The sequence below is a fragment of the Sminthopsis crassicaudata genome, chromosome 1 (genome assembly GCF_048593235.1).
Source record: "Sminthopsis crassicaudata isolate SCR6 chromosome 1, ASM4859323v1, whole genome shotgun sequence".
Classification (NCBI taxonomy): Eukaryota; Metazoa; Chordata; class Mammalia; order Dasyuromorphia; family Dasyuridae; genus Sminthopsis; species Sminthopsis crassicaudata.
This window is the reverse complement of record NC_133617.1, coordinates 674,072,481-674,084,672: the sequence shown is the minus strand read 5'-3', so window position 1 is coordinate 674,084,672 and position 12,192 is coordinate 674,072,481. Positions and strand designations below refer to the sequence as shown.

Below are 12,192 nucleotides of genomic sequence, written 5' to 3'. Positions count from 1 at the left end.
TTCACTCCATCCTTCAATTTTTCTCACGTTCAAAGCTCTTATGAGCCTAAAGATCGTTTTTCATGACTTTTGGCCCATTCTTAATCAGTACTGGTAACCACCTATATTCTCTCCTGTGCAGCTTATAGGTAAGCCTTTAATAACTCAATTTGGGGTTATTTGGGACACAGTTGGGAGGAAGTGTCTACTAGTAATTTGCATTTCTCTAGCATTTTGATCTTTGACACTTTTTGTGATGCTGGGAAAGGTAGGAGGCCAAAGCTGAATGAAGAAACAGGATAGGCTAAGGCAGACTTTTGGAGTATAGGTGGCCAGGAATATTGAATGGTCTCCAGGAGGGTGACGACAGCGATAATTGATTGGAACTTACCGATTGGAACTTACCATGTCTACTACCTGGCACCCAGAATGCACTGATAGAGGAAGTGACTTGAGAAGTTTAGCACAGATAAGAATACAGGAATTTTTCTTTTGTTGAGTTAAATATCTCAATTTTACCTTCTCTAAAAAGTTTTTAAAATTACATTAAAAAGAAAAATTTTAGCAAAACCAGTCACATTTCATCCGACAGAATGTGCAATACTCTATACCTGTAAACCTTTTGTGATGTGTGTTATTTTTTTTCCTGTTTTTCACTGAGGTCTAGCTTTTCCATTTAATGGAAATATTTTAAAATTATGACATTTCTTCTCCCCCCTTCTTCCTTTCAAAATAATTATGACAAGTTTTCCTTAACTAGCACATTCTCAGCAGCAAATGTGTTATGCTATGGGGAACTGCTATTCTACAAATGCTTATGTCTGCTTCATTTTTGGCCTCTTCTCCAGCTGTTGCTTCAAAGGTACCCCAAATCTCTAATGGTCTGGTAGACAAAATATTTAACCTGTTAGAATTATTTATAAATTTTTACAATAGGACTTCATCTATAAGTAAAATTAATCCCTTTTTTTTGTTCATAGAATTTGGGATATCTCAAAAGTCTGTTTCCTGCCAATTTGGCTCAAGCTCTGGTGGGAAGACACTGGATTGGGGTGGGTGGATGGGTGGGTAAGTGAATGAGTCTCCTTCTGTAAAATGGAATTAAAATGCTTATCAGGAAGGAATCTTTTATTTCCAACATTATATAAGAAGTGAGATTTCTAGATAAGCATTTTGGTGCTTATTATAAGGTAAGAAAGCATGGGTCAAACCCATCTCTATAGCAACTGCCTCTGACAAAGCTAGAAGACCTTACAAAGACAAAAAAACAAATTGGCTTGTCCTAGTTAATTAAGTTTGAATTTTTCAGTCCTGACTTTAATGTATATGATAATTTAAATAGGATAGAGAAAACCATTCTGGAGCCTTATCCATGTACAAAATGTTTTTGAATCAGAGGTTCAGGGAAATAGATCCCAGAGGCATAAAGAAACTTCTTGGCCAGGATCATGGAGTTTTGTATAATACTTTTTCTGTATAGAAGCATGATGTTCACTTAAGGAAAAGGTTAACTCTCCATTCTCTCCCCATGTAACATTGGACAAATGAAGGAAGAAACTTTCAAGAGATGAAGAATGAGAAGTGAACCACCCATCAGAAGTTGAAGGTTCTTGCTATTTCAGCCCTCCTCTATAACCCTTAAATAGGGGCTTTGATTGGTAGGAATCCTCCAGAGTAAACCAGATCTGTCTCTTAAAAGTCTCTTGAACTTGCTTCATGGAATAAATTATCAACAGTTATCCCCCGGGCCTTGGGAAAGCTTGTGCAGGAACAAGAGCTAAGACATGTCATTGTGATTCATAATGCATTTAGTTCTGAGCCTGCTCTAATAAAATGAGGCACAGAGTTGGGCTGGACTTAGACTAATTGTTCTCATCTACTCCTCTTGAGGCAGCCCACTCTTTTTTGAGTTTTCCTTAGGTTAATCCTTTGTTCCAGGTTTCAAGAAGAGGTGGGGGGGTCTTCATTTTGCTCGTCCCCTGGAGGGGTTTGCCCAGTAGTGGAAGGCGTCAGGAATCCCTACTTTTTTGTTTTTTTGTGGTACAAAGGAATCACAAACACAGAGATATCATCATAGGACACTAGCACATCCCCAACTGAGCTCTGTTGCCAGGTGCCCTCCTCTCTGCCCTGTGTCGTGTGGATCAGCAATTTGGCCAGCTCTGAGAACCTAAGAAAGGGAGGAGAACACCAGTGATTCTGTCTCCTTGACTACTTTGAAGGGACTGGGGATGAGCCACTACCCTTTATCCTAAGGGACTAATTGATATCTATAGTACTTTTCCCAAGACAATCCAGATGGGGAAAGGAGGCTTAGTCAAGATTGGCCTACATACTGTCTCATAGTTGTGTTGAAGCCAAGATATATATGACTATATCTGCTATTTTTGTTCATCCTCTTTACTTCCTCCCTGCTACATTCTGCCCAAATTCTTCACTCTGAAGGCTTGAATTGGTGGAGACAATATTAAAAAGTTAGAATTCTCACACATGCTTTAAAGATTATGAAATACTCCTACTGGCTATGAGGTAAACGTATGAAGTGCACATAACTAGTGTCAGAATTAGGGTTTGAACTCTAGATATCCAGATTCCAAATGATACTTTTGAGGTTTAGGGGTCAGGCTGGACAGCCTGGTTTCATGGCCCCTGACACCCGCATATTTTCTCTAGATTACCTGTTGGGGTTGTGTCTGTTGTTCTGGAGGAAGGTATGTGTTAGCTGGGCTACTTGTTCGTTAGCCAGGACATCCCAGAGGCCATCAGTGGCCATGATGATAACATCCTCTTCCTCAGGCTCTTGCTGTTCTAGATCTATTACAGTGACCTGTGGTCAGAGGCAAGAGAGCTTCAGTGTCACCTTTCCAACCACTCAAACCACCCACAGCTACCTGGTTCTCCAGCATGGGAAGGTTGCTCAGAATCAGTTTCAGAATGGCAAGGGACAAACCAAACCAAGGAATCCAACATTGTGCTTTTAAAGTGGAAGAAATGAATTGCTTGAGAGAGGGGGGTGGGGAAAATGTCCAGGGTTATCTCCTCTGCAGTGCTCCCTTACATAGGGAGGTGACATGATAGAATGGAAAGTACTTGCCCTAAAATCAAAGAGAGTCAAAGCTTATCTCTTTGTATTAGATGTAGGAACATAGGCAAGCTGAACTGTGACTTGGTTTCAACTGTTAAATGCAGCGGGTCAGATTTGAATAAATGGCCTCTGAATCGCCTGAAATTCTGCATCTAAGATCCCTGAGCCCCTAGGAAAGGAAGAAGGGGTTAGAAGGCAAAGTGGGTAATGAATGGCCAGTGACACTAATCATAGTTTCACTACTTCAGGGATCTGTAGCTTACTGTGGAGTTCTATCTGAACTTGTGCCACCAACCATGTGATAAGTCTCTCAAATTCAGATGGGCCTTGGATGCTCAAACATCTGGAGCTTGGAAAAGTGCCAGAGCTTGGGCTCCGCAGACATGGCCATGGGAACTCAGTTACCTCCCCCGTTAAGATCAGGGAGGCCTTTAGTGAAGGTGTGCAGTTTCACGTTGCCAATCCACAGTTGGCACCCACCTTAGGCTAGGCCTGAGCCTCAGGCCCTGATCCCTCACCTCAGGAATGGAGAGAAGAAAGGGTTTGATGTGGATATCTGAGTCCAGGACCTTCAAGTGATGGTCTCCCAGTCCTCGGGACACAGCCAGAGTACCCAGCAAACGAGCCTAGTGGGAGGCGTGGGGACATAATCAGATGATCAATGACCAGCAGGTATCAGCGGCAACCCTTCTCCCTCAGGGAAACTAGGCAGCAGGCGACTGAGAAGCAGACTTGTCCTGTAAGATTGCTGAGCAGGACCCTGTAATTCAGTTCTCTTGGGAGAGAGGGGGAAGCTACCCCTACTGAAGGAGACCTGGTCCCTGCCCTTGGCCAGTCCCCATCCCAAGATGGCACCCACATGACCTTTTTCTGTCCCAATCCCCCATTCCGCCATCCAAGACCATAAGTGCCTATTAGACATTGAATAATGGCATCAAACACTGATGGGATTAACTAGAGAAAACCAGGGCAGGAGAGGATGTGACAGCCACTGACCTGCTTGCCCTGTCCATGAATCAGTGGGTATTTGAGGTCTGATTTCTCCACTTGTTTGTAGCCCCTGAGAAAAAGACAGGGTCAAAGAACTCCACAGGGAGGGAGGGCCCTGGGCAGCTCCCTGATTGGAATGATGGCAGGAAGAAACAGTATCCCAACACTTACCAGCCATTCATATTATAGTCTCGAAAGAGAACCTTCTGTCCCAAGTCTTCACTTCTCAGGCGCCGGGGAAACTCCAGCCTCGTAAACTCATTAGCCAGAAGTCTGGGATGAATGAAGGCCTGAAGGGCAAGAATGAGCTCGAGGTGTGGGCCCCTGGCCCTCTTGCTGATATACCCCAGCCTTCTGCCTGCTAGGCTCCCGACTTCTAGTCATCCTGGCTTCTTGAGAGCTGCCTGACAACCCACCACAGAGCACTTACCAAGTGCTGAATTCGCTGTCTCTCTGTCTCGGGGGTAAATTCGCAGCTCAGAGCTCTCATGCCTTTTCTCTGCACAAGTATGGCCCTAGGAAAGAAATTTAGAAGGTGTCAGTAAATGTCTAAAGCTCAGTTCTGCCTGCATAGACCACTTCCTTGCCTGCCTGACTTTAGACAAATTAAGCTTTCTAGGGCTCAGTTTCCTCATCGGTAAAATAGTCTCTGAGGTCCTTTTCAATTCTAAAGCTAGGATCCCAGTGATTGTAGGATCAATGATTGTGCTATCTCCTTAATCTTTCTCTATTCTCCTACTTGAGCTTGCTCTGCTCTCTCTTACCCATTCATTCCCAAGTGCTGGGAATGCACCTAAAATGCCCTTCTTGCTTCCTCTCTGGCTAACCTGAGCCGTCCTTGGAATTTTAGGAAGCTAAAGGGAAGGAATCTCCAAGATCACCTAATCCAACCCCTTTCTTTCATAGACAATGAAGAAGGCCCAGAGAAGGCAAGGAATTTGTCCGAGTATCACACAGCAAGGCATAAGCCAAGAGCCAGGACTAGAACCTAAAGCCCAGGGCTCTTTCACCTATGCCTCAGTATCTCCTAAACCACCATAGGGTGATCTGATGGTGAGCGGTGTATAGTCTCTGTCTTTGGGAGCTCCCAGACTAGTCAATGTAGATAAGACTCAGGCACAGCCTCCCACAAGAGGGAACATGGTAAGTGTTACCAAGGATATGTCCAAAGTGTGACATTTTACAGGTGGGAAAACTTCTGTAATAGAACTCAAATCTCCTGAATTAGGAGTCCTTAGCTGTTCCATGTTATTAATAATAATTTATAAGTATCTTATATTCATTAATAACATAATTGTTATTAATATTTTCTAATTGTGTAAAAGAGTATTATGGTTGAACATTGTATGTAAAATTATTTGTTAATAACTCTTTGATACACTACTGGCAATTTTACAAAGAAAGCTCTTTGCTCACACAGTGCTCTCCAGTAGGGAGTTACAAGAATCATCCATCATTGAGACTTAACAGACATTGTCACCTGGGCAGGTGACACACGATTACTGACACACAAGTCAGTAATTATTAGAACCAGGATTTGAGCCCCAGGGTTCTTTCTACTATTCTGCTGCTTCTCAAAGCCCAGCTCAAAGGCTACCTGGCCACTGTGCTCCCCCATCTCCACCTTTTTTTAATTCATTATTTGTACACATCTTTTTCACATACTTACCAGGTTCTCTTTTGAACTACAGCTGTTTATCTGTGACCTATTTGCCCAGACAAGATCAGGAGTTCATGAAGGAAATGATGTGAATGCTGTCTCCCTGATTTGGAAAATTCCCAAGATCATTTAGTCTAACCCCCTAGTTTTATGGGGAAGGAAACTGACCCTCAGGAAGGGAAGGGACTTGGCAATCCACCCACCCCTCCTGGAGGCTCTTCTCTAGGACCCCCCATCTGAGGCCCAGAGAATTCTTGGCCTTCACCTGCTATCCCCAGCATTGGCAACATAGAGCTTCCCCTCCAGGTAGAGGATGGCTAGAGCTGTGCAGCCCCCAGACTGGCCAGTGGCTGTCATCTTCTGCCCAATCACTGCATCCTGTTGGCATAAACCCAATCCCCAGCCATAGATGCCCTCAGACAGCTGCCCCAGACCCATAAGCCAATGGAAGACTTCAAGCAGATGATCTCCCTCTTCCTCCCCCAGCCTTCCTCCCTCCCCAATCACCTAAGTAGGAGCCCATCCGGCCTTCTACTCTGGACGCCCCACCCCAAGTTTCCTCCCAGCTCGGGGCTAGACTCACACACTCCTGGAAGGCCTTCTCTATGGCTCCAATCACCAGATCTTGTGCCTGGATCCCTTTCTCCTCCACAAAGAGGGGGTCACTGGGGCAGATGCGGCAGCCACTGAGGTGCATAGGAGGCTGGGGGGCCAAGATGCCCTCCACTATGTCCTCCAGCTTCGTCCGCAAGCAGCTGTGCAAGACGTTGGAGGCCATGACTGCAGCAGCAGGGCCCCCGTGACCATCAAACAGCGCCCAGTAGCAGCCGGTGATGTACTGCACCAAGAAAGCAGATGTGAAGTTAGGACAGCCATTTCCCTTCAAGCGTAGGTCCTTCCTCAGCTCCATCCATGGGGCCTTACAGGAACAGGCCTGCCCAGTCCTAAAGCCCAGCCTGGTCCTCACCTCCTCCTGGCACAGGATCATCCACTCCTGGTCTTCATCGTCCCCTAATTCCCTGTGCTTGATGGAGAGATGACCGCATGCGGCCTGGTCTTCATTGAACTCAGACTTCTCTGCATTAATAACCCTGCAGTCACAGAATTATGGTTCAGGCTCCGCTCCAAGAAATGTCCCACAGGGAGGCTGCAGCCCAGAAAGGGGCAGCATGGCCAGAGTTAGGGCCCCCTCCCCACTCTGAGTCAGAGGGCTCCGGCAGCTGGGCCAATCAGTGCGTTCTCTTCTCGCCAGCCAGAAGAGAGAAAGGGATATGACAGCTGGCGGGGTCATTATTAATCCCAGTTGCAACAGCATTTTAAGATTTGCAAAAGCCCTTCCCAAATATCCTGTGAAGTAGGGAATGGCAGACTCATTTGTGCCCATTTTACAGATGAAGTGAATTCCCACATGACTCCTTGGTGTCCAGATGGATGCTTCTCTCTCCTCCTCATGTTGCATGGATGCTACAAGACTCAGATTACTAGGTCAAGTCAAGTTCATCTCAGTATCTCTCCCATCATCCCTTCTCCTCCTCAGTAGTTTTCCTATCCCTGCCCTTGTACAGGCCCTCATTACCTTCTCTCAGTCCTAGATTATTGTCACTTCCCCGCACGGGCATCTTTCACCAATCTAACCTGCATTCCCAAAGATGGAATAACTCCCCACCTCCCACCTAGTTATAATTAATCCTCTGCCTCAGACTCTCTGGGGCTTTATCCCACCACTCCCATTCCTGGGTACATACTCCAAGGAGGTCCAAATCAGAGACAAAGGCCTAACATGTCCAAATTTTTAAAGGGACATTCTTGGTGTCAAAATCCCCCCAAAATCTAGAAACAAAATGGGTGCCCATTGTTCAAAGAGGCCGAAAAGGGCATGGGAATGTTACTGTTCAATGATGTCCAATTCTTCTTGATCCCATTTGGGGTTTTCTTAGCAAAGACACTAAAGGGGTTTGACATTTCTCCAGCTCATTTTACAGATGAGGAAACTGAGGAAAACAGTTAAGGGTCACACAGCTAGAAATTGAGTTTGGATTTGAAAATCTTCCTGACTCTGAGCTCAGGCTCTAATCACTGTACCACCTGGCTGGATGGTAAAGAAAAAAGAATGACAAATATAAGGATTTTAAAAGAAATTTGGGAAGATCTAGAAGTGATAAAAATGAAATCAGTAGAACCCAGAGAATGATATACAGAATGACTATCAAAAAAAAAAAATCACTAAAAAATTGGCCAAGTTCTGAGGATCTGAAGGTCCCAGATGTCAGATAAATATAAACATTCTGTAACCTTAATCATAGCAGTGAGGCAAATGCCTCCTAGGACACAACTTACATGAAAATCAAGCTCCCCAGATGGTTTTCACTTAAGTGTCTTTCTTTGTCACTAGGAGGGTTCAATGTGAAAAGGTGGAGGATGGGGGCAGGGGTGGTAAATGGTTGTGATTTAAAGACAAAAGGTATAAATAAAATATATTTTAAAAAATGTTTCAGTGGCTCTCTACTCTGACATTCATGGTCCTCCATGCAAAATGGCCTCCCCTACTTAATTTAGACTCTCACCAAATTAGGAAAATCTTTTTTCCAAATATGCCCAGAGCTTTCCTGCTTCCTTGCCTTAGTGGCTCAGGCAGTCTGGGAGATGCCCCCTCTCCCAGCCTTTATATCTTTATGCTTTCTTTAACATCCAACTCAAAGGTCACCCCTTCCAAGAAGCCTTCCCAGATCCTCTTTTCTAGAAAAGAAAGCTCTTCTTCCTTTTTCTTTGTAATTCTCTGATCTATTACAATTACAGATGCTGACATCCTGACCAGCTTCTAAACAATAGGTGCAGAGGACCGGTTTTATCTCAGTTCAGTAGAGGTCTTGTTTGTTGATGGTTTTCTGCTTATGTGATTTCCAGCTCATTACTTACCCTCTCTCTGTGTTGTCTCTATGGATTCAATGTCCCTGAAATCCCTTCAAATCAAGACTTTAGGATCCTATCAGATGCTGTGCTCAGGACGGGTCAGTTTTAAGCTCCCGTCAGCTTCCTCCCCTGATTCCGGAGGTTTCCAGGCCGCTGACAAATAGCCGCCGCAGGCCCCTCACAGATCTCCCGGCCCAGTTACCTCGCAAGTCCCTGAAAGAGGAACTGTTCCGCGCTCGAGCGCGCCCAGGCTCACACTTACACCCACACCTTCCCCAGAAAAACACCTGAGATCCGGCCGAGCCCCTTCCCCTCCTCCGCGTGACCAGCGCTTCTTCCTCCTGGGCAGAGTCTTTTCCCCTTTCTCAGCCCCGCTTTGGGACCCTGGCGCCAGCGGTCTGGGCAGCCTGTCATCCCTAGAGCCACACGCCCATAATTCCTAGCTTGCAAAGGGGGTACATGGGGGAGTAAAGTGGTCCCACAGGCACATTCTCCTCCGATTCCCTCCCAAAACCCGCTCTCTTCCCACGGCGAGGGAGTCGGAAGTTTCCCTTCCTGGTGCTCCCCATTCCCGAGCGCCCCGTGCCCAGGGGCAGCCCCTCCCCCGCCTCCATCCCCATCCTTCGGGCCGGGCGGCAGAGGGGAGGGGGCTGCCGTTCCGGAGGAGGAGGAAAGGAGGAGAAAGGAGAGGGGGGGCTCGGAGGCAGGGGGATTTGGAGTTTGGAGAGAAGAGGCTAGGAGGGGACAGAGCCCAGCGCCGGGGAAGAGCCGGAGGGAACTGTCGCCAACTCACTCAGCGTAGCCCGCGTTCCAAGGCAGGGGCCGGTCCGGGGCCGGAGAGTACACGGGCCTGGGCCGGCTCTGAGCGTCCGGGTAAGGGTGAGGCCGGGGGGCCGGGGCGACAACGCGCAGGAACTTGGGCCGCCGGTAGGGAAGCGGACTGGGCGGCCCGGCTCTGCCACACGCTGGGGGCTCGGGGCTCCCGACAGTGTCCTCGGGGCCGGCTCTCCATCCCAGCGCCTCGGACGGGCCCCGGCCCCAGGAGGGGACCCGCTGCAGGAAGCGGCGCCGGAACCATTCCGTGGACATGGGCGCCGAGGCAGGGGGCAGCCCACGCGGGGCCCTCATCCACGGCCTCGTCGGAGTTCTGGAGGACGGTGTCCCTCGGGGGCGTGACTCCGGCCCGGGATCCCGCCGGGACCTCGGACACCCCGCTCCCGGGACGCAGCCCCTCCTCGCGCTTAGCCCGGGCTGGCGGGCCTCGTAGCCCCGAGTCCGGAGTTCGGGACGCTGAAAGGGCGGGGCGAGGCTGGGAGGAGGGACCGGAGCGGGGCTGGCCGGCCTGGGGGAAGAGAAACCCGGACTGGGGCGCGTTCTCCTTCCTGTAGGGCGGGTCTGTCGGGGAGACCCCGGGCCACCGAGCAGGCGCCCGGGTTCGAGTCCCAGCCCGGCCACTTAACTAGAATATACCCTCGAACAAATCTTCAGCGTCCTCCGTCGGTAGAATAAGTCTGCACTTCTCCACGGGAAGTGCGGGCGCCCAGTTCTCATACGGAGACGCTCTCCTTTCTAACGCTTTTCAACGCTTTTATTTAAGGGGGTCCCGACCGACAGCCAGAAGTCAAGCCCGCTGGCCTGGAAAGGTTTTCAGACTTGTGACTCGGGGGAGTGCCGGAGAGAGGTTCTTTGTCCTTGCCCTTGTCAAAGGGCTCGTGCTACTTTTGAAACTTTTTCTTCCTTAGGAAAAGAGGCCTAGGGGGAGCGGTGGCTACAGCGCTGCAAGCGGAGTTAGGGAATTCTGAGTTCAAATCCTGCCCAGACTCTTAATGGCCCTGTGACCTTTATAATATGGAGATAAACAATCAAAACACTTGCCTTCCCGGAGTTTGAGGGAGGATCTAAAGCGTTATCATTATGGAAAGCCCTTTGCCAGTCTTGACGTTGTTTATCATCATCACGTGGGCTCTATTGGAAAGGTGGTCTGGTGGAGAAAAAAATCAGGCTTGTTCTTATTTTCCGCTCGTTCTGGACTTCCTTGGCTCCTTCACTTTGCCCTAACTTAGGCTACCTTCTCTTCCCATCGCCCCTTTCAGTTTTCTTTATGCATTATTCCCCCCATTAGATAGTAAGCTTCTTGAGAACCAGAAACGTTTTTCTTTTCACTTCTCTATCTCCAGCTCTTAGCACAGAGCCCGGCACACAGTCAGTTCTTAATAAATGTTTACTGATCGTTGACTGTGGACTCCAGAAAACAGAACAAGGCTTTCTGAAAGTTATGATAGGGAGATTGTAGGCTGGATAGGAGAGAAAATTTGTATCCCTTAGAGCAATTAGGCAAAAAGATTGCCTTAGAGCAATCTAAAAATGAACAGGATGTTCAGGAAGGTTGCGGTTTTCCTTTTCTGAGTTTGACTAATAATAGTCAATAGACATTTATTAAGCGCTTACTATGTATCAAGAAGGTGGTGCCGGTGGATACAACACTGGGCCTGGGACCAAGGAAGACTTGAGATCACTTATTAGCTGTCATATGATTCAGGGTCAGTCATTAAATGACCTGGAGAAGGGAATGGTAAACGATTGCAACTGTCTTTGTCAAAAAACCCCATGGACTTTTATCCATGAGTCAACTAGAGTGATGCTGCTGAGCAACAATTTCCCACTAAGTGCCAGGCACTGCACTAAGGTCTGAGATAATATCTAATGAGTAAGATGGCACACAAAGGAAAGCTGAAGGTGGAAGGGGAGTGAAGGGGCAGGGGGAATGGTGGGGAAGTCAAAGACTGACATGAGTACAGCTGGGTGGGAAATGAGGCAATTTCTGTCCTGTGTTCCCTTCTTAAATGGAGGTTAAGGAGTTCATGACCTGGAAAGGGCACTGATGACATGTTGGTATTAAGGCTGATTCAAGATTTTGCAAGATCTTGTTGGGTGATAGGATTTCCCAATGAAAAAGTTTGTCCGATGTGGAGGTAAGGGGAAGGGAAGAAGGCATAGCATGGTGAAAAAACCAAAAAGAAATCTAAAATTAGTCTGTTGAGATGGGAAATGAGGAAACTTCAACTACATAAAGTCTTCAATTAAAGCTCATAGATATACTATAAGGGGAGATCTCTGTTCAGTTATGAGTTGGACTAGTTCAGTGGCTTCCTGAGCCTGAAATTCTGGGATTCTGGGAAAGTCTGGCTCCAAGTTCTATGATCTTTGCATATATATGTTTCTTTCTTTGTATTAGTCCCTGAGTTTGTGTGCCCATGCCATTCACTTAGCAAATAGCAGACATTAACATGTGCACAGCACACGGAGCCGCTGGGGAAGACACAAAACTGCCCAAAGATACATGAAGTCTGCAGAGCTCCAGAAGAATGTGAAACTATACAGATCCTAAAGACATTCTGGGGAAGCTCTCTGGAGGAGCTGGCATTTGAGATGGAGCTGGAAAGGAATAGGCTGGAATTCAATGCATAGAAACTGGGAAAGGGAAAATCCCTGCACAGGAAACAATGAGCCAAGAAGGAGTTGGTGAGTACCTGAGTGTGACACAGTAATTATACACTTTCAGTTTATA

The 12,192-nt window shown here is 47.4% G+C and overlaps 1 protein-coding gene across 1 annotated transcript; it reads right to left on the bottom strand.

Annotated features, from left to right (window-relative positions):
• Positions 1-1,092: 1,092 nt before the first annotated feature.
• Positions 1,093-10,993, bottom strand: PPM1M (protein phosphatase, Mg2+/Mn2+ dependent 1M). Its single transcript, XM_074283414.1, has 10 exons — positions 9,418-10,993; positions 6,682-6,805; positions 6,298-6,552; positions 5,980-6,092; positions 4,485-4,569; positions 4,226-4,344; positions 4,061-4,124; positions 3,583-3,690; positions 2,658-2,806; positions 1,093-2,149 (listed from the first exon to the last, which is right to left on the bottom strand). The coding sequence occupies exons 1-10, from the start codon at positions 9,750-9,752 to the stop codon at positions 1,999-2,001; spliced, it is 1,503 nt and encodes a 500-aa protein (XP_074139515.1). The 5' UTR covers positions 9,753-10,993; the 3' UTR covers positions 1,093-1,998.
• Positions 10,994-12,192: the final 1,199 nt, after the last annotated feature.

What these genes read in the sequence shown, in the direction of transcription:
- PPM1M (XM_074283414.1), bottom strand. Translation starts at nt 9,752, where the DNA reads ATGAGGGCCCCGCGTGGGCTGCCCCCTGCCTCGGCGCCCATGTCCACG. An exon ending in GACTATAATATGAATGGCTG is followed by an intron (nt 4,125 to 4,225) that starts GTAAGTGTTGGG and finishes TCTTTTTCTCAG; the next exon opens with GGGCTACAAACAAGTGGAGA. An exon ending in TTCTTCTCTCCATTCCTGAG is followed by an intron (nt 2,807 to 3,582) that starts GTGAGGGATCAG and finishes CTCTGACCACAG; the next exon opens with GTCACTGTAATAGATCTAGA.